The 22429-nt window shown below is 42.7% G+C and overlaps 1 protein-coding gene across 6 annotated transcripts in view; it reads right to left on the bottom strand.

Moving 5' to 3' along the window:
* Positions 1-22429, bottom strand: part of UST (uronyl 2-sulfotransferase) — a 426518-nt gene that overhangs the window by 166754 nt on the left and 237335 nt on the right. For all 6 annotated transcript variants that reach the window (XM_060205366.1, XM_060205365.1, XM_007516394.3 and 3 more), the window contains exon 4: positions 18104-18183. In XM_060205366.1, the coding sequence (XP_060061349.1) occupies positions 18104-18183 (80 nt within the window). The remainder of the gene's footprint in view (positions 1-18103; positions 18184-22429) is intronic.

Here is a 22429-nt window from a genome sequence, read left to right on the forward strand (position 1 = left end):
TAATTCAGTAATATGTCTTTTAATTTATAAGGAAGAAAGATGAGAGAAATAGAGAGGGAGATATATAGACAGATAGATAGATAGATAGATAGATAGATAGATAGATAGATAGATAGAAAGGGGGATCCACTGAGAGAAAAATCCAATGTAACAAATAGAAATGATTCTTCACTAATGAATTTTCTGACATCTGGGTTATGAATGACATCCTGAATTCCTAAGATCTAACAGTACAGAAAACACACTGCTCATTGATTAATGGTTGTCTTGCCAACCCAAATATCAGTTCCCAGATGTACACAAGGTGACATTTACACAACTGGATGAACACCTAACTAGTCCCTGAAGTCATCCGTGCCGACCATCATTCATGTGCCAAGTCATCATCACCAAACATTCCAGATGTGCCTTCCTCTTTTTAACTAGATAGGGTCTTACTTCTAGGAGAAACTGCAACAAAGCAATAATGCTAAGGCTTATAAAGGCAAAAGATGCAGAATTCAATCAGGCCCTGAGAATTTGCATCAGGATGTTAAAAAACCTCAGCAGTATTATGTCGTCCTTTGAATCAATAAAACGAAGTAGTTGTCAGACTATCCACATTCGTCTTCTAGTGAAGACTAAGGATGTGATGGACAAGTCTTACTCTGTTTGCACAGTGAAACCCAATGTAAGATTTCCAGAATAATTCTTCAAAACGGACGATTCAGATGATTTAAGAAATTATCAGGAGTCGGGCAGTAGCACAGCGGGTTAAGCGCAGGTGGCACAAAGTGCAAGGACGGGCGGAGGGATCCTGGTTCAAGCCCCCCGGCTCCCCACCTGTAGGGGAGTTGCTTCACAAGCGGTGAAGCAGGTCTGCAGGTGTCTATCTTTCTCTCCCTCTCTCTGCCTTCCCCTCCTCTCTCCATTTCTTTCTGTCCTATCCAACAACAACATCAATAGTAAGTAAAACAGTAAAATAACAAGGACAACAAATGGGAATAAATAAATATAGAAATTGTCCTTAGGACTAGGGAGAGGTGGAGGGGGAGGGTGCTGGGTATCTAGTGTAATTGGCGAAGAACTACTTGGGTTGGTGGTGGGAGGGTGTGCAGGCACCTAAAATAGGGAAATAAGAGATTTTACCCATGTGTCCACAACTGTCCTGTAAATCATTATTTCCCCAATAAAATAAGATAAAAAGAAATTGTCATTCAGCATAGTAGCTTATGTCCAGAAATTTCTAACTGTGAAAGTTAAATGGCATGCCTCTCTCTCTCTTTCTAAAAAGTGACATAATGTTTGCAGTCTAGTAATTTTTCTCTTTTTTAAAATTATCTTTATTTATTTAATAGAGATAGCCAGAAATCAAAAGTGTAGGGGGATAGAGAGGAAGAGAGACAGAGAGACAACTGCAGCACTGCTTCACCACTTGCAAAGCTTTCCCCCTGCAGGTGGAGACTGGGGGCTCAAACCCAGGTCCTGGGTGGTAGGTCAGTTATGCAAAAAGAGGCCAGAATACTAGCCCACTGTCCCTGTTACTAAGATGAGGAACAAAACTCCTATCCTCATCCATCCACTCTTGGGATTAGTTTCTCAACAGTTTGTAAATCCCAGGGAAAATTCCTGGTCACCCTTTGAAGGTCTTTGGATCCTCTAAATTCCATGCTAGAGTGAAGCTGCTTTGTCCCTGGTCTCCAATCTCAATCCCATGCAGGACCTTGTTTAAAAAACAAAGCAAAACAAACAAAAACCTTGAGAGAAGATTCCACAATCTCCCTATCCTCTGGATCAATAGCCTTTAGTTCATCCAGACCAAATTCTTAATCTTTTGATGCACGTATCTTCTTGTCTGATGCCCTGGGTGGAAAGGATTAGCTTCTCTTCATTTGCTTTTACTTTTAGCCTTTTCAGCTTCAGTTTTAATCCCTTTAACTCTTTCTGTGTCTCCTCTGGAAATGTCATTAGCATGTGTCTTGGGACAAATCTTCTTTCCCTTTCACAATTTAGTTGATGTGATCTCTACTGAGTTAAAAAAAAAATGTGGCAACCACAGCTAATGACAGGAGAATGAAGGAGTCAAGCTGCATTTTTTTTTTACTTCACAACACACCCCATCACCCCAACTTCTGAAGATCTGAAGCTCTCTTTTAAGTCCGCCTAAACAGCAGTTACTTCCAATCTCTTTGACATGTGTCCATAGGCTGTATTTACTGACTCTTTAATCATCGCTGTGGGTCTCCAGCTGAATGTCTGCAAAATAACCCTGTGCTTTTTAATGCAAGGATGAAGACCCAAAATTAGATGTAGTGCACTAGGAGTGATAGCTGTATGCCTTTTTCCCTGCATCCTGACAAATGTCACTCTGAGTATCCTCTTCTACACTTGTCCCACTCCACTACCTCAATCAATTAACCTATCAATACTGGTCATCTGCTCAACAGCTACACAAAATATCTGGGTAAGAATTTTCAATACACTTTTTCTGATATGCTGAAGATAGCCTTCCTGGAAACATTTTTAAACTATTAAATAACAAGACTTAATATCAAACAAATTTGAAAAATTAACACTGCTTTGTATGTCAACTATAGTGGTGTTTTCTATAATTAGAAACAGTTCCTGAACATATATCCCCCTTTTATTAGTTGTGGCAAAAAAAAAATGTAACAAAATGTACTTTTTTCTCTTTTATCATTTTTTTTTTTCCCTCCTGGGTTATTGCTGGGCTGGGTGCCTGCACCATGAATCCACTGCTCCTGGAGGCCATTTTTCCCCCCTTTTGTTGCCCTAGTTGTTGCAGCCTCGTTGCGGTTATTATTGCCATTGTTGATGTTGCTTTGTTGTTGGATAGAACAGAGAGAAATGGAGAGAGGAGGGGAAGACAGAGAGATAGGGGAGAGAAAGATAGACACCTGCAGACCTGCGTCACCGCCCGTGAAGCGACTCCCCTGCAGGTGGGGAGCCAGGGGCTCGAACCGGGATCCTTATGCTGGTCCCTGCGCTTTGCGCCACGTGTGCTTAACCCACTGTGCCACCGCCCGACTCCCTCTTTTATCATTTTTAAGTGCACAATTAGGTGACATTAGGCATCCATAACCATCACCAACTTCCAGAACTTTCTACATCGCACCAAACTGAAATTGTTCTCATTAAACAGTAAGTCCCTATTCCCTACCTCCAAGTCTTAGTCACCTGTTTTCATCTGAAAGTATGCCTTCTTTTAATCACTGGCCTGAAAACAGAGGTTATCCTTGCTCTGTTACATAATTTAAAAGATGAAATGAGAAGAGAGGTCCAATACTTTGATCTCTGGACGTGGGGGAGGAGACACTTTGAAGTCAGAGAAAGGCCATCATGGAAAGAGAGATGTGTGTTTATGGACAGGATGAGGAACTGCCTGTCCTAGTCCATCTTCTATCCCCTAACCCTTTACACGGGGCATTTGCGGCTTGGGTTGTCCTGCATAAGGCCTCCCACCCACCCCAAAACATCAACAGAAGACATTAGGCTGCTGTGTACCTTCTGACTGGGCCAAAGGGAAGAGACTTGAGAAGTGGAAGCATGTTCTGAGTAAGAACTGGGGACACATGTGCTGGTGGGAGAGAATGAACCACTTGAAATTAGGGTTCCTGTTGGAAGATGACGGTGATTTGGCAATTTAAAAAGTAAGGGAGGCTAACCATGCACAAGGCCCTGGGACCATGAGATAGAGGATAGGTTCACATGCATCCATAAATTAGGGCAAAATATATACCTGAATGCAAAAGTACACAATAGTCTGCAGTGAGTCAGTATAAAGTTCATAAAGAAATAGTGTCTACTTAGTCTTAGATACCCTCCTCACTCACTTCCTATTACACTTCCCTCACTCACTCCAAAGCTAACCTTATCAAAGCAAGGACTGCAAAAGCTGAATAAGGGCAAGAGACTGGCATACTTTAATAATGACTCTTTAGTCACTATCAGGCCACCCCATCAGCTGGGGCCCTATTCAGGGAGTCCTGAGATTCCCAAACACGCATGATGGGCCTAGACCTCGAATAAATCCCTCTTTCCATTGTTACTGGTCATCTCTATCAGAACAACACTATAGACCCCTTTTTGGGTCCCCAAAGGACCTTGCCCTCAACTTGGATCAACAATGGTACAGAATGTTCCATCCTCAGAAGGGAGGCTGGACAACATACTCTATGCTACACCTGAGGAAGATGGGTCCTGATATTGGGGTAGCTTGGAATGTTCCTACTTATGACCACAGAATGTGAGCTCAGATCTACAGGGATGTAGAGCTCATATAGGCTCCTAAGCTGAATATGGGCCCCAGATCAGATCAAATCAGTGGGGTTTACAGTCAAAAATATTTATACACCTTTCCCATATTTGGGAGCTACTCTCTTCCTAGCTCCAGCTTTCTGGTCCTTTTTCCAGGCATGACATCATCTCCCCAGACAATAACTTGGATTCACCTGCATATCATATTTCAGGCTCAGGGGAAGGGAAAAAAAAACACTACTATAGCCACAGACCCTTTGGAAGATAACTAAAATGTGCCTACTAGCTATCTACAAAATGGAGACCCCCAACCCCCAACTCTTCATCTGCACTATTCCAGCCTTTAGGTTCATGATTAGTCAACAATTTGTTTGGCTTTATATGTCAACTCTCATTTCAGCCACCAGATTCCAGATGCTAGCAGGATGCCAACCAGACTTCCCTGGACAGACAACCCCACCAATGTGTCCTGGAGCTCCGATTCCCCAGAACCCTGCCCCACTAGGGAAAGAGAGAGACAGGCTGGGGGTATGGATCAACCTGTCAACACTCATGCTCATCGGGGAAGCAGTTACAGAAGCCAGACCTTCCACCTTCTGCATCCCACAATGGCCTTGGGTCCATACTCCCAGAGGGATAAAGAATAGGAAAGCTATCAGGGGAGGGGAGGGGATACGGAGTTCTGGTGGTGGGAATTGTGTGGAGCTGTACCCCTCTTATCCTACAGTTTTGTCAGTGTTTCCTTTTTATAAATAAAAAAGAAATAAAAAACAAAAAAATAAATAAAAGAAAATGTTGTTTTAAAAAATTAAGAAGTAAATAGAGGGCAAGGAAGATGGTCCAGTGTCTTATGAGGTGAAGTCAGGGAAAAGCCCAGATCATACTGATCTTGAACCTGAACTTGGACTTGAACAAAAGCCTACAGGCTCCTGGGGCTGCAGAGTCCCACTTACTGTTGTTGATGGAAACGAGACAGGTGAAGACAAGGTGAATCCTTGCAGGAGGATGAGCCCAGCAGTGCTCCAAGGCTCACGTCCTAACACAACTTCTGGCTGATGATTAAGTAGGAAAGGCACCCACCCACTGACCAAAAGCACCATTTTACCTTGGAGTTGTCTTCTAAGTTTGAGGCATGTCAGTATTAGGAAAGATGTGAAGGACACCTCAGGAAAGCCAGCATTTGAATCATGAGATTAGCTAGATCGGTTTTGTTGTGGTAAATAATGCCATGGGGGGGCAGGTTTGGTTCACACGGGCGGTTAATGTCTTAGTTTAAGGGGGAAGAGAAAGTGTTTAAAAATGCCTCCTCCTTGCACACAGCCCCTCTGATTGCTGCTCTAGTGATAGATTTGTTTTGTTTTGTTTTTATTTTCCCTTTTGTTGCCCTTTTTGTTTTTCACTGTTGTAGTTATTATTGTTGTTATTAGGTAGGACAGAGAGAAATGGAGAGAGGAGGGGAAGACAGAGAGGGGGAGAGAAAGATAGACACACCTGTAGACCTGCTTCACCACCTGTGAAGCGACTCCCCTGCAGATGGGGAGCCGGGGGCTTGAAGCGGGATCCTTACTCCGGTCCTTGCGCTTTGCGCCACGTGCGCTTAACCCGCTGAGCTACAGCCTGACTCCCGATTTGTTTTTAATTATTTATTTATTTTTTGCAAGCTAGTGTTGGCATTACAAAGATAAATGAAGAAACAGATTTAAAAGCAGAGGAGGGGGGTGGTCGGGAGGTGGGGCAGTGGGTTAAGCTCACTTGGCACAAAGCACAGGGACAGGCGAAGGATCCCGGTTCGAGCCACCAGCTCCCCACCTGCAGGGGCATCGCTTCACAGGCGGTGAAGCAGGTCTGCAGGTGTCTATTTCTTTCCCCCTCTCTGTCTTCCCCTCCTTTCTCCATTTCTCTCTGTCCTATCCAACAACGAACGACATCAACGATAGTAATAATAATAACCGCAACGAGGCTACAACAACAAGGGCAACAAAAGGGGGGAAAAATGGCCTCCAGGAGCGGTGGATTCATGGTGCAGGCACCGAGTCCAGAAATAACCCTGGAGGGAAAAAAAAAAAAAAAAGCAGAGGAGGGTGAGACATTCCCAGTAAAAAAGGGAAATAGCAAGAGCAAAGGTTAAGAAAAGTAGAAGCATGACAATATTTAGTGCACTGATGGCACTGAAAATTCTCCTGGGCTCTTTGGATTACCAGTGAGCCCTGATTCAAAAAGTTCCAATTTCCCTGGCAAAACCCAAACTGGAAGTTTGAGGGCAATGATAGATTGAATGTAAGATTTACTGCTTCTTATCCCCTCTCCAAGAAATGTCCCCCCAATTAGAAGTAGGTACAAGAGGAAGAAAAACTGGGTCATCTGTCTTTTGCATGAGCTGACCTGAGATTATTTTTCAGCACTAGACTGAAAGCACTGCTGGGCTGTTTTTTTCATTCAGATAGACAGACAGCAAGATAGTGAAAGGGAAGGAGAAACAGCAGCAACTTCCTGGTGGCTCCAGGGCTCAAACCTTGGCCCAGTGAAGGTCAGGCTTACATCCTCCTTTCTGAGCTCTCTCTCTAATCCTGAATTAAAATTTGTTTGTTGATGAATAGGAACTGGATTCTCTTAAAAACCTGTTACCCTTTCTGAAACTTCAACAGATGGGAACAGCCATGTGGAATTACAGAATGCAAATATAAAGTCTTATTAAATATAAGCCAAGCAAATATCTTGTAGGTCAAGATAATTTTGACTTAATTATCTAGATAGCCCAAGAAAAAACTATTTTTATGGACTGAATTTTCAGACTTCCAAAAGTTACGTGAAAGCACAGCCTATCAGGAAGCTGGGTGGTGGCACAGCCAGCTAAGTATATATAGCACCATGCGCAGGGCCCAGGTTTGAGCCCTGCTCCTCACCTGTAGCAGGGACACTTCACGAGCAGTGAAGCAGGTCTGCAGGTGTCTCTCTTTCTCTACTCCCCCTCCCCCATTTCTCTCTGTCCTGTCAAATAAAAATAGAAAGAAAAAAATGGTAAAGTAGGTAAATAAGATCAGAAAAGAAAACACAAGTAGAACCTGAACTGGAGTTGATACAGTAAACCAAAGTAAAAGACTCTGGGGTGGGTGTGTGGGAGAGTACAGATCCTGGAAAAGGATAACAGAGGACCTAGTGGGGGTTGTATTGTTATGTGGAAAACTGAGAAATGTTATGCATGTACAAACTATTGTATTTACTGTCGACTGTAAAACATTAATCCCCCAATAAAGAAATAAAATAATAATAATTTTAAAAAAGGGTAAAAATGGCCATGGGGAGCAGTGGATTCTCCATACAGGCTCAAGGCTCAGCAATAACCCTGGTGGCAAAAAACAAACAAACAATCTCGGCTTATCAAAGCCTCAGAAATGCAAACAGGAGCCTGAAGTTTCTGCAGAATATGTAGTGTTTGTCTCCTCAGACTAGAATATTTCCAGGGCAGCTACAAAAGCACGAGCCTGTTCTGATACTGTTGCTTCCAACAGTTGAATAAACAAAACTGGATATGGAGAAAAGGTTTCTTTTAGCCCTCGAAGCTAAAAGGCAAAGGAAAGATCATAACAGATGATGGACACAGGAAATAAAGAGGAGTACAGATGAATCACCAACAGCTCCCCGGACAGCATTTTACATCCCTCAGGGTGTCTAGATTTCAAAGTGAGAACGTCCTATTAGTAATAAAAGAAAAAGAAGTGCAGGCCAGTGAATGAACTATTCATTTTAGTAAAATGCCAGTTGCTTTAAAGGTCTAGACATTTATATGCAAAAGCAAATGGAGAGATGGGGACTAGACTCACTGAGACAATTTGCCCATCACAAGGACCCTCCAGCAAATTAAGGATGTAATGGGTATGTAAAATGCCTTGCAAGCCTGACACATCAAAGATGTCAATCCTCAGTACCATGATAAGTCAGAGTTGAACAGTGCTCTGGTCTCCCTGCCTTATTCCTCTCTTTCTCTCTGTATTTCTCTCACCAAAATAAATTAAAAAAATGCTTTTTAAAAAGAAAGGATTGTAGGGTAATTAGAGATATCAGCAAAGAATATTCAGTTGCAGTATTAAGTCTTTTCATAGTAACCCCAGCATCTAGAAAGACACCAATCAGAGGCTTGCTAGCAGCAAGTAATCTAGGTTTCTTAAGAACAGCTGGTTTCTTTTTTTTATATCTATTTTATTTATTTTTTCCCTTTTGTTGCCCTTGTTGTTTTATTGTTGTAGTTATTATTGTTGTTGTTGTTGTTGGATAGGACAGAGAGAAATGGAGAGAGGGAGGGGAAGACAGAGAGGAGGAGAGAAAGATAGACACCTGCAGGCCTGCTTCACCGCCTGTGAAGCGACTCCCCTGCAGGTGGGGAGCCGGGGTTCGAACCGGGATCCTTATGCTGGTCTTTGTGCTTTGCGCCACCTGCGCTTAGCCCGCTGTACTACAGCCCGACTCCCAACAGCTGGTTTCTTAAGAGTGCATCTGGTTAAGCACACACACTGCAGTGCTCAAGGACCCAGGTTCAAGCCCTTAGTCCCCACCTACAGGGTTCCCTAGCTGAAGGAAGCTTCACAAATGGTGAAGAAGGCTGCAGGTGTCTCTCTTTATTATTATTTCTTATTATCCTTATTCATTTATCTTTTTATTATCCTTATTTATTTATTAGAAACTGCCAAAAATTCAGAGGAGGGGGGATAGAGAGGGAGAAAGACACACACATACCTGCAGCACTGCTTCACCACTTATGAAGCCTTCTCCTGCAGGTGGGGACTGGGGGCTTGAACCTGGGTCCTACAGTATTGTAACATGTACGCTCAACCAGGTACACCACCATTGTCCCTCTCTCTCCTTCCTTAACTCTTTCTTCCCTCTCCATTTCTTTCAGTCTCTATCCAATAATAATGAATAAATAAAACACTTAAAAAATAAAAAAGAAGTTCCAACTTCATTTGGAACCTTTCTTCGGATACTCATAGAAACTTCTCTAAATCAAATTATTGCTCATTCAAAAGAAAAGCTGACTCTCCTGGCTTCCCATGTTCTATAAGTCCAACAATCATCTTATATTACAGCTCAAGTTGGCATTCCTCTCATCTTGATGGCTGTCTCAAATCTCAGGCCCCAGTCCTTGTGTAGGCAGAGAGATGAGAAGGTGGGCTTATTCTCACAGTTGGCATGAAATTTTAGAGGTCTGACTGCTCAGGGTGGTCTCCATCTTTTCCTGATTAAGGCTTTTGACTGCCCCTCGAAGCACCCATTTACTGGATTCCTTTCAGTTCCTCTCTTGGGATGCATTGGATCGACCTTATCGTGGTGCATCCCGTGAGTACCCATTTATTGGGGAAACTGACGATCCTTCCTAGCCGACTGAATCCACATGGATCCCAGTCACTTTCAAAGCCAGCAACAAGCAGCTCCTGACAGCTTTCAACCTGACCTGTTGACTGGCTACGGAAGAAGGGCAAACGCTAGAAGAAGAAGAAGTTCCTCTCTTTGGGTTGCCAATGTCCTACCTCTTCAATTGCCTAGAACTGAGCAGCCATGGCCTCTGCTTAGAAGGCCTTCCCAGAAGTACCCTTCGGAAAGAGGCTCTTCCACTACTTCTGCTTGAGGAAACCCTGTGACTCTTTCTCTGAAAGTTCACTGGACTTTGTGGCTACTTTCTCCTCAGTGGAATTTCTTTCCCTAAGTTACAATTTCCTTAGGCAAGAGTACCACATAATCATTACTCACTGAGGAAACGGGAAGGTCCTGAATTAAAAAAAGAAAGAAAGAAAGAAAGAAAGAAAGAAAGGAAGGAAAAGAAAAAGTGCATAATTGGAAAAAGAAAAAGAAAATAAAAAATTATAAGGAGAAGTCAGTAAGGAGGGTGGAGGGGCTTCCATCAAGCCTTTACCACAGAGTCCCTGCAAGGATAAACACAGACATGATCAAAATTCTGGGCTCAGACTCCACATAAATGTAGCCCCCTCCCACCAGAGTTACTGCTGGGGTTCAAGGCCTGAGGGATGGTCCCATTGCTCTCAATAACATTTTTCCTTTTTCTTTTTCATTTATTTTCCACTTTCTTTCATTTGGTGATACAAAACAGAGAAATAGAGAAGAGACACAGAGAGACACCTGCAGCACTGCTCCACTGTTTACAAAGCTTCCCCCACTGCAGGTGGGGACCAGAGGCTTCAACCTGAGTCTTGAGGTAAGCTGTGTGTGCTCCACCAGTCTATGTGCCCAGCCCCCACAAATATCTTTCTAAATGTCACTTTAAATATACATATCTTTCTACTTTGAATGCATATAGTATCTTTCTCACAAAGAACTTTCAGTATGTTTTGAACAACTCTATACTGTTGGGGGAGGCAAGGCCTGTCCCTTTGTTATATGAAGAAAAACAAAGGTCCCCTATCTCCTTCCCCCCCTCCCCCCCCCCCCCGAGATCCTGACAACCAAACTAACTTTGTTCTCTCAGATGTGGAGTCTTCTAAGATATGTTGTCAAAAACCTTTCTTTTCTTGCAGAATTCAATCAATCAAGATAAGAGAGATTCTTGGACATGGAGCAAGGACCTGGCAATGGAGTCCACGAAGAGGTACAGTCACCACACAGTGCCCAGCACGGCTGATCCTATGAAGACGCTGGCTTTGACCAGCCTTGGAGTTTGCCACTGTCCTGAAGAAATTATGATAATCTATTGTAGGGCAGGGTAACGGGTCACTCAGTAGAGCACACACCATGTCACCATGCACAAGTGCCTGGGTTGAAGCCCCTCATCACCACCTGGTGGGCAGGAGGCAGCTTCACAAAAGTTGGAGCAGTGCTGCATCTTCTCTCCTTTCTCTCTTTATTTCTCTCTGTCACTCACTCTCTGTCAAAAACTCAAGCATATCTGACAAGAGAGTGATATAAAGAAATTATATGACTCAATCCAACTCACCCAAATAAAAAGTGGGCAAAAGATCTCAATAAGCGGTTTTCTAAACAAGACATACAATGAGGCCAGGTAATGGTGCATCTGATTAAGCACGCAGATTATCATGCACAAGGACCCTGGTTCAAACCTCTGGTTCCCAACTGCAGGGGAAATGTTTACAAGCAGTGAAACAATGCTGTAGTCCTCTCTCTCTCTCTATCTCTCTTTTCCTCTCTTGTTCTCCTTCTCCCTCTATCTCCTTTCCCTCTCAATTTCTCTCTGTTCTATCAAATAAAATAATGATTGAAAAATGGGAAAAATTTTTAAAAAGGAGATATACACTGTTGGTGGGGAAGTCAATTTGTCCAGCCTCTGGAAAACAGTCTGGAGAGTTCTCAGAACACAAATTAAAATCATAATGAGATATCACCTCACATCCTTGAGAATGGCCTATATCAACAAAACAGGAAGGAGTGAGTGCTGCCAAAGATATAGAGAAAAAGGGACTGTGTTGCAGTGTAGGCGGGTTTGCAAACAAATGAAGTTCCTCTGGAAAACAGTATGGAAAGTTCTCAGAAAAATAAAAATGGAAATCCCTTATGATCCTGCAATAGTGTCCACTTAGACTTAGATACCCTCCTCACCTACTTCCTATTATACTTCCCTCACTCACTCCAGAGCTATCCTTATCAAAGCAAGGACTGCAAAAGCTGAATAAGGGCAAGAGACTGGCATAATTTAATGATGACTCTTTAGTCACTATCAGGCCACCCCATCAGCTGGGGCCCTATTCGGGGAGTCCTGAGATTCCCAAACAGACATGATGGGCCTAGACCTCGAATAAATCCCTCTCTCCATTGTTACAGGTCATCTCTATCAGAATATCTTAGACAGATATTCAAAGGAATAAAAATACTAGTTCAAAAGGGTATCTGAACGCCTATGTTCATAGCTGCATTATTCATAGTTGTTAAAACATGAAGACAACCTAAATGCCCATCAACAGATGACTGGATAAAGTAGTTATGAGACTTGCATATTCAGCGGAGTACTATTCTGAATTTTAAAAAGATGATTGTGTCCTTAGAGACAAAATGGATAGAACTGGAGGTCATTGTGCTTAGTGAAGTAAGGAAGGGAGACTGCTACTTGAGAGTTTTGCTTATGTGTGGAATATAGGGAATTGAAACTCATATTTTTTTCCATTTTATTGGATAGGACAGAGAGAAATTGAGAGGGAAGGGGAAGACAGAGAGGGAGAGAGAAAGACAGACACCTGTAGACCTGCTTCATCACTTGTGAAGTGACCCCCCCCCCCCCCTTGCAGGAGGAGAGCAGGGGCTTAAACCCAGGTCCTTTCACTTAGTGTTATGCTTAACTGGGAGTGCCACCATACCCCACACTGTCCCTGTAATCTTATAATCTTGTAAAGTATTATTAAATCACTCCTACCCCATCCATGTAATCTTTTTTATATATATTTATTTTCCCTTTTGTTGCCCTTGTTGTTTTTCATTGTTGTTGTAGTTATTATTATTATTGATGTCGTTGTTGTTAGATAGGACAGAGAGAAATGGAGAGAGGAGGGGAAGACAGAGGGGGGAGAGAAAGACAGACACCTGCAGACATGCTTCACCGCCTGTGAATCAACCTCCTTGCAGGTGGGGAGCCTGGGGCTCGAACCCAGATTCATAAGCCAGTCCTTGTGCTTTGCACCATGTGCACCTAACCCATTGCACTACCGCCCAACTCCCCCATCCCAGTAATCTTATAATATTGTAAAGCATTATTAAATCACAAATAAAAACACAAACATAAAAAAGGAAAAAAAAAGGGGGGAGCTTGGCGGTAGCACAGCGGGTTAAGTGCACATGGTGTGAAGGACCAGCATAAGGATCCTTGTTTGAGCCCCTGGCCTCCCACCTGCAAGGAGGTTGATTCACAAGCCGTGAAGCAGGTCTGTAGGTGTCTATCTTTCTCTCCCTCTCTCTGGCTTCCCCTCCTCTCTCCATTTCTCTCTGTTCTATCCAACAACAATGACAATAAACAACAAGGGCAATAAAAGGGGAAAAATAATAAATTGTGTTTTAAAAAAGGAAAAAAAAAACTGGTCACTGAGAATGGTGGAGTCACCGGCACTGAGCCTCAGTGATAAACCTGGTGGTTAAAAAACAATAGTTGTATAGCAATTTGTCTTGGCAGTAAAGATTTGACCTATGAAATAGCAGTTAAGTTAATGAGAACTGAGGAGGTCCAGGGAGAGGCAGAAGGAATCTCACAGAACAGCAGAGGCTATGGGAGACAGTCTAAGCTTTCTACAAGTCATAAAACAAGGTGCCTAAAATAGCTAACAAGTCCTCATTATCTAATTATGTCTAATTATATGTTCTTGGTCTACTGGAAGCCTGAGGCCAGGCACCTACCCCGGAAAATCCGGTAACAAGCAGCTTTGTAAATGTGCTTAGAAACACACTGCTCTATCTCAGTGCCAGGGCCCTGGGCCTCTGAGGATAATGTGCATGTGTCCTCTTCACCATCGAAGAGGACACTGGTTATCAGACCTGATGGGGAACTTCAGGGGAAGCTTGCTTTCACAGATAAGGCAGCAACTCCTCTTTGTTGCTTAGTAACTGGCTTTGAGAATCTCATTCCCTTTTTGTTTCATCTGCACAGGGCCTGCTCCACAGCAGGAAAAGCCCTTTGAAGGCTGGCACTTTCTTTCACATCCCTGGGTTGTTAGGCATCCAGGGACAGAGCAGCAGTGCCCTCTCTCCCCACACTCCAGGTGCCAACTCAGGAGCAAGGCATACTCAAGGTCTCCCCCAGGATACTTGGTGTGAAAAGGAGGGACATTGGATCAGAACCAGCTAGCAGCTACACACTCCCCTGTGGGCTTGGAAGCTCCTATTATCCTCATGAAAATGCCAAGAAAGAAGCACTACTGAACTGGAATTGGCGTATCGCACCAAAGTAAAAGACTCTGGGGTGGGTGGGGTGGGGAGAATACAGGTCCATGAAGGATGATAGAGGACCTAGTGGGGGTTGTAGTGTTATATGGGAAACTGGGGAATGTTATGCATGTACAAACTATTGTATTTACTGTTGAATGTAAAACATTAATTCCCCAATAAAGAAATAAAAATAAATAAATAAATAAATAAACATCTATGCACTCTGAAAAAAAAAAAAGAAGCACTACCAAGAGAGGCCCCAGGTCACAAGTCAATTCTAAGGGCAAAACAGAGAAGAGGAATCAGCTGCGAGTTTACAGAATTTTCACTGAAAAAAAGTGACCCAAAGAGTCAACAGACATACAAAAAGGTGCTCAAAATTACTGATGATGAGAGAAATGCAAATTAAGGCAAAAAGGAGATGTTACTTGAGAAAGTGAGAATGTCATACTTTAGAAAGAAGAAGAGTATCAAGTGTTTGAGAGGATGTGTGTGTTGCGGTGGGGGGGGTGGGTCGGAGAGGGAGGTGTCTTTCTACACTGCTGGTGGAAAGTAAATTTGTCCAGCCTCTGCAGAAAATGGTCTGAGGGACTGGTGGTGGCAACTGGAAGTAGACCAGATGCCCAAGGACAGATGAGTGGCTAAGAGTTGTGATTATATATATAGTGAAATGCTATTCAGCTGTTAAAAAATAAAGTCAGTGGGTTAAGCCCAGGTGGTGCAAAGTGCAAGGACCAATGTAAGGATCCTGGTTCGAGCCCTGGCTCCCCACCTGCAGGGGAGTCACTTCACAAGTGGTGAAGCAGATCTGCAGATGTCTATCTTTCTCTCCCCCTCTCTGTCTTCCCCTCCTCTCTCCATTTCTCTCTGTCCTATCCAACAAGGACGACAACAATAATAACTACAACAATAAAACAACAAGGGCAACAAAAAGGGAATGAATAAATAAATAAATATTAAAAAATAATAAAGTCATCTTTGCCTCATCTTGGATGGAACATGAAGGAATCATGGTCAGTGAGATAAACCAAATAGAGAGAATGCAGGATGATCTCCCTCACAGGTAGAACTTGGGCAACAAGAAAGAAATGGAAAGATACTAAGTAAAACTTGGACTTGGTGTGGTGTATAACATCAAAGCAAAGCACAGTGAGGAAGGAGGGGGAGGGAGAGGGCAAAAGGTGCTCTGGGATCCTGGTGCATGACAGTAGAAAAGGACTTAAGCTGGGGGTGAGAATGTTTTGCAGACACCTATCATGGGGAGAAGAGAAATTGTATCCATGTATCAACAGCTGTACTGTAATCATCCACTACCTCCCTAATAAAGTGATTTGAGAAAAGAAAAACAAAGAAGCAACTTTCTTAACAGAAAAAGTTGTTTATAATAGAGCACAGAGACAAGAGAAGAGAATGCACTAAACTTTAGAAAGAAAGACAAATATTAAGTTTTGGAGAGGATGTGTGTGTGTGGGGGTGGGGGGTTGGAGAGGAAGGTGTCCTTTTATACTGCTGGTGGAAAATAAATTTATTCAGCCTCTGCAGAAAACAGTCTGGGGGTTGGGTGAGACCTTTCCTTTCTCATAGGACTCCTTAATTCAATTTTGGGTGGCACACTTCTTATCAAAACTTCAAAACCTAGATATACACCAGAGCCCATGAGACAGGGCATATGTACACATGTATCCATAAATTAGGGCAAAATAGATACCTGAAAGCCAAAGTGCACAATAGTTTGCAGTAAGCCAATAAATGAAGCAAGCAAGTAGAAAGACCTAAAAACACACCACAAAGTACCTAATGAAATAGTTTCTACTTAGACATAGATACCCTCCTCACCCAATACCTATTACACTTCCTTCAATCCACTCCAAAGGTAAGCTTATCAAAGTAAGGACTACAAAAGCTGAATAAGGGCAAGAGACCGGCATACTTTAATGATGACTCTTTAGTCACTATCAGGCTACCCCATTAGCTGTGGCCCTAGTTGGGGAGTCCTGGGATTCCCACACAGACACGATGACCCTAGACTGCGAATAGATCGCTCTCCCCATTGTCACTGGTCATCTCCATCAGGAACAACATAATGGACCCCTTTGGGGCCCCCATAGGACCTTGCCTTCAATGTGGATCAATAACAGTAGAGAATGTTCCATCCTCCAAAGGGTGAGTGGATAACATACTCTACCACCTGAGGAAGATGGGTCCTGAAATTGGTGCAACTTGGAATGTTCCTACTCATGACCACAGAATATGAGTTTGGACCTACAGGGATGCAGAGGTTACATAGGCTCCTAAGCTGAATATGGGCTCCAGATCAAATCAATGGGTTTTACAGTCAACAATATTTATATACTCTTCCCATATTTGGGAGCTACTCTCTTCCCTGATCCAGCTTTCTAGCCCTTTTTCCAGCCATGACATCATCTTCCCAGACAATAACTTGGGTCTGCCTGCATATCAGATGTCAGGCTCAGGAAAAAACTAATAAGGCCCTTTGGAATATACTTAAAATAGACCTACTAGCTACTTCCAAAACGGAGACTCCAAATCTTCATCAGCAATATTTCAGCCTTTGGGTTTATGATTAGTCAACAATTTGTTTGGCTTTATATGTTAACTCTTTTTTCAGCCACCAAGTTCCAGATGCTACCATAATGCCAACTGGATTTCCCTGGGCTGACGACCCTACCAATGTGTCCTAGAGCCCCACTTCCCCAGAGCCCTGCCCCACTAGGGAAAGAGAGAGACAGGATGGGAGTATGGATTGACCTGTCAATGCCTATATTCAGTGGGGAAGCAGTTACAGAAGCCAGGCCTTCCACCTTCTGCACCTCATAATGACCCTGTGTCCATACTCCCAGAAGGATAAAGAATAGGAAAGCTATCAGGGGAGGGGAAGGGATATGGAGTTCTGGTGGTGGGAATTGTACCCCTTTCATCCTATGATTTTGTCAGTGTTTCCATTTTATAAATAAAAATAAAAAAAAAAGAAATTAGCAACTTGAACTTAGCAAGGGTCTAAAACTCTAAATTTGAAAAGTTTCAGTATTATCTAAATGTCTCTATAGCTAATAAAAATGTAACAACAACAAGAACAACACACCTCTAAAGCTTCACCAACATCAAACATACTGGGCTCAGAATAATCATGCAAAATATTAAAAAGCTAGACAGAGAGATTGGTGTTAGCATTTTGGATCTGAGAAAACCCACATTTGTCCACCACTAAATTTTCTCAGAGATTTAATTATAGAAAAATAAACAGTAACTTATTTCTGTTAAAATACTCATTGCTGCTTGTTTCTTGTTTCTTTTTCTATTTATTTATTTATTTATTTATTTGCCTCCAGTGTTTGGGGCTTGGTGCCAGTTCTATGAATCCACCACTCCTGGTCTCCACCCCCCCCATTTTATTAGATAGGACAGAGAGAGAGAGGATGGGACACACACACACACACACACACACACACACACACACGGAGAGAGAGAGAAAGAGGGGAGAGAGAGAGAGAGGGAAAGATAGATAACTACAGACCTGCTTTACCATTTGTGAAATGGGACACACTGCAGGTGAGGAGCAGGGCTAGAACCTTGGTCCTTGCACTTGGTAATAGGAGTGCTTAACTACATATGCCACCACCCAGCTCCCTCATTGCTGTTTCTTTCCGTACAAAAATCTTATTCTCTCTCTCTTTTTTTTCTTCTAGAACACTGTTAGGCCAAATAGCTGCTCATTAAAATACAATTTTAAGTCTTCACAAGATGCAAGATCAATATTCTAGAAAGAAATGAATTTTCTGTCCAAATATTTCAAATTTTGTTCTCCTTACAGAAAAAAAAAATGACAGATAAAAAATATCTTTCCAAGAGCAATTACGCTACCTTGGAAATGAAGGTTGACTTTAAAAATAAATGCTTTAGAAGGGAGTCTAAGTACTAAAAAGAAATTAAAGAACCATTAAATTGGAAAATATCTTACCTTGAGAAGTTGAGGAAATGAACATGTCGAGTGAATAAATAGGGCTGTTCAGCAGTACTTATGTTTTTAATCAGTTCCATCTATTAAGAAAAGTACAAAATTAGCATATATAGGATCCAACTTACCAACTTATATCAAGCTAAAGGTCATCTCCCCAACTCCTTTATTCCTCGATTATTAACTCTTGGATGAGGGCCAAACAGCTGTGTTTTGTGCAACACTTATGAACTTTACACCATGCTTCTCAGTGAATTAAACGTTGCTAACCATATTTATAGTCCTGTAGTTAATTTAGTTGATTGCTACCATGAAAACAATGTGACAAAGTCATTTTAACTGACGAAGCCATTTTAACTGGCGACGTCAAACTTTTCACTGTAATGAAATTCTAGTAAGAAAATGCCTTTTATGCCCTCTGCCAGAACCCGCCCCACTAGGGAAAGAGAGAGGCAGACTAGGAGTATGGATTGACCTGTCAACACCCATGTTCATCGGGGAAGCAATTACAGAAGCCAGACCTTCCACCTTCTGCCTCCCACATGAGCTTGGGTATATACTCCCAGAGGGTTAAAGAATAGGAAAGCTATCAGGGGGAGGGGATGGGATACGGAGAGCTGGTGGTGGGAATTGTGTGGAGTTGTACCCCTCTTATCCTATGGTTTTGTCCGTGTTTCATTTTTATAAAAAAAAAAAAGTTACAAGGGTTAGTGAGATAGTTCAGCATATCAGCGTGTCACAGGACTTACATGCCTGAATGCCTAGGCTAGACACCTAGCAAAGCATAAGCCAGAGTTGCTGATGGAATCTGAGATCTCAGAGCCTCAGGCATGAGAGTCTTCTGCATAACCACTATGCTATCTCCCCAGCCCGATAAGCCAGAGTTGAGCAGTGCTCTGTCTCTCTGTCCCTGTCTCTCACACACAAATGAATAGTTTTTTTCTTTAAAGGTAAATCACGGGGCTGGGGAGACGGCATAATGGTTATGCAAAGGACTTTCATGTCTGAGGCTCTGAGGTCCAGGTTCAATCACCAGCACCTCCATAATCCAGAATTGAGCAATGCTCTGGTCTCTCTCTTTCAAATAAATAAATTAAATATTTTAAAAAGTTATATCAAGAAAGAAGCTAGTAATAATTTTATATCTCTGTCGCTCCATTACTAGCATATACAGTACTGTCTGAATCTACTTCTGTAAAGCTTAAAAGTGGAAATGGAACAAGGCCAAATCTCATGTTTCTTTTATTATCAAAATTCATAAAGCAGATACTTCAAAGGAAAGCCTCTTAGTTTTTTTTTTTTTTTTTGCTTTACTGTTGTTTGTTTGTTTTAGTGGGTGTCTCTCTCAATTGTTTATTTTGCAGTTGTCAGCAAAGCAAAAAGTCATATATGAATATGTATACACTCACATTTCTGGGGTGTCTGGAACATGTCCTGATACTGAAAGTGATGATTAAAATCTGTTAGAAATTCCAAGCATTCTTGGGATTCTTGACTTCCTGAATTCCACTTTGTTCAGATTTTTCTAACTGACCTCTTCAAAACTGACATGCTGGAAATTTTGTAAAAGTACATCAAAAATGGGTACTTTGTGCAACAGAAGTGAGACATGACATAGTTGGTGAGATAATTCAAGTTGAAAAGCAGCAACACTACAGAGTCTGAACTCCAGAGCTGTCTCAAACATGGCAGCAGACTGGGTCTGTCCAGACTAACACTCTCCATTCACTCTCTCTCCCTCTCCCTCTCTCTAAATATTTGTCGAATGAATTAAGACTAAATACTACACATGCTGTGGAGACTGACACATCCCAGCATCTTGGTGTCTGAACCTTTTAATTAGATATTTGTGCTCACAATGATTGTTTGAAGAGACGAAATTTAAGTTTAGAAGCAATTGACTCGCAGTTCATTACCCAGTGCTTCTGTGGCTCATGGCAGACTCAGTAAATAATGGTCTGCCTATCCCCAAGCTTGTGCATGAAAAGAAATTGAACTCCGCCTCTTTCTCTACTCTTTATTCTTCACACTGACACCCTCAACACCCCTGCCCTAGTGACCTCTGAGAATGTCTGCTTAGAAACATAACTCCAGAGGGCTGGCAAAGCAGCTCACTTGGGTAGTGTGTCTGCTTTGCCATGCAGGCAAGTCAGGTTTGAGCCTGGCACCTAACACACTGAAGGAAGCATCTGCGCTGTGGTATCAAATCTTTCCCCTTATTCTTCTCTTTGTTTCTCCCTCTTCCTCTTCCTCCTCCTCCTCCTTTCTCCCTCCCTCTGTTCCTCCCTCTCTCTCTTTTACTCTGTCAGAAAAAGTTGGCCTGGAAGAGTGAAACCCTAGTATGACATTAAAAACAAGTATTTTTTAAAAGATACATTTATTTTTTTATTTTTTATTTATGAAAAGAAAACACTGACAAAACCATAGGATAAGAGGGGTACAGCTTTACACAATTCCCACCACCAGCTCTCCGTATCCCATCCCCTCCCCTGATAGCTTTCCTATTCTTTATCCCACACCTCACCTCATCACAGACCCCTGCAAGCGTCAACCCGGCTTTGACCTAGCACGTTATGATTGGGCCCTCCTCAATCGCTATCGAACAGGCCATGGCCGGTGCGCCGCTATGTTCCATCACTGGGGAGCCAGAGACGACCCGAACTGCCCCTGCGGCTCCAGACAGACTATGACCCACATAGTCAACGACTGCCACCTCTCCAGATTCAAAGGAGGTCTCGAAACTTTACATCAGGCTCAACCTGACGCTGTTGACTGGCTACGGAAGAAGGACAAACGCTAGAAGAAGAAGAATCCCTCTGGGAGTATGGACTCAAGGTCATGGTGGGATGCAGAAGGTGGAAGGTCTGGCTTCTGTAATTGCTTCCCCACTGAACATGAGCATTGACAGGTCGATCCATACTCCCAGCCTGTCTCTCTCTTTCCCTAGTGGGGAAGGACTCTGGGGAATCAGAGCTCCAGGACACATGGGTGGGATCATCTTTCCAGGGAAGTCTGGTTGGCATCGTGCTAGCATCTGGAACCTTGTTTGGCTTTATATGTTAACTCTCTTTTCAGCCACCAGGTTCCAGATAGATACCTTTGTTTTTAAGAGAAAGGGAGACCATTAATGACAAAAATAAAAACAAAACAAAACAAAAAAACAAAAAAACCCCAACCAAGACATAACTCTTTTCTGTGTATATACCTAATGTAAAGACAATCAGTGCTGGATTCTCTGGATTATTTTTATTCTTACATTTCTGTGAGAACATTTGAGTGATATGAGAAAGACCCCTGGTATCTTACAAAAAGGCTAAAAAAAACAGGTCAGATCAAAGAAAGCATTTCTTTCATATTTTCTATGTTCTGTTACATTCTCTAAACACATGTCAGTATGCAACATTTAATGGCAGAACAGTAGCAGTGCGGGTTCTGAGAACAGTGTCATGATAATCATAAAGCTGTCTATTTCACCAGGCGAAATGGATTAGCAGTGACTATGTTGCTTTAAACGGTGAGCTGAAGGCACTGAGACTCTTGGGGGTTGCATTAACACAGGGAGCACAGTGAGCTGTATGGAAGGGTGGAACCCACAGTCTGTGCTTCTACAAGTTCTTCAGGAGACCTTGAGGCAGAAATGTTTTGACAGCCACTGAAGAAAACCAATAGAGGTGGAGACAGAGACTGTCTAGAGAGGGAGGGAGAGTGTGGAGGAACCGTGTAGTCAGCTGAGAGCAAGGGGAAGTGAGGAGCTGTTTAGGGGCTTCCTTCTGAGTCCTGGCTTGGGTCTAAATTTCTGGCCTCGACTCATGGAGGTGAAGAAGGCTCCAGAAGGAGCCCAGCTACCTGCAGCAGTGAGGTCAAATAGGGTTGCTTCTGAGCATCTCTGGCTGGAAATGTCGCCACATTTACTTTCCTTGTAGCAATGTCAAGGAAACTTCCAGGAAAAAAAAAGTTTTTGAGGTACTTTTTGGCTCCTGTTCATTAATCATTTTGTCCTATATTATATCTTACAGACTTTCAGCCACCAAGTTGCAGACGCTCTTATGATTCCATCCTGACTTTCCTGGGCAGACCTCACCAGTGTGTCCTGGAACCAATGTGTCATCTCCCCAGAGGCCTGCCCCACTAGGAAAAGATCCAGTCTGGGAGTAGATTGACCTGCCAATGTCCACGTCCAGCAGAGAAACAATTACAGAAGTCACACCTTCCACCTTCTGAACCCCGAAAAGAATTTTGGTACATTCTCCCAGTGGGGAGGAAATGTTAGAGGAAGATGACAAGAACTCCAACTCCATCAGGACCCGGAGAGAGAAGAGAAAAAGGGAG

Source organism: Erinaceus europaeus, chromosome 13 (genome assembly GCF_950295315.1).
Source record: "Erinaceus europaeus chromosome 13, mEriEur2.1, whole genome shotgun sequence".
Lineage (NCBI taxonomy): Eukaryota > Metazoa > Chordata > Mammalia > Eulipotyphla > Erinaceidae > Erinaceus > Erinaceus europaeus.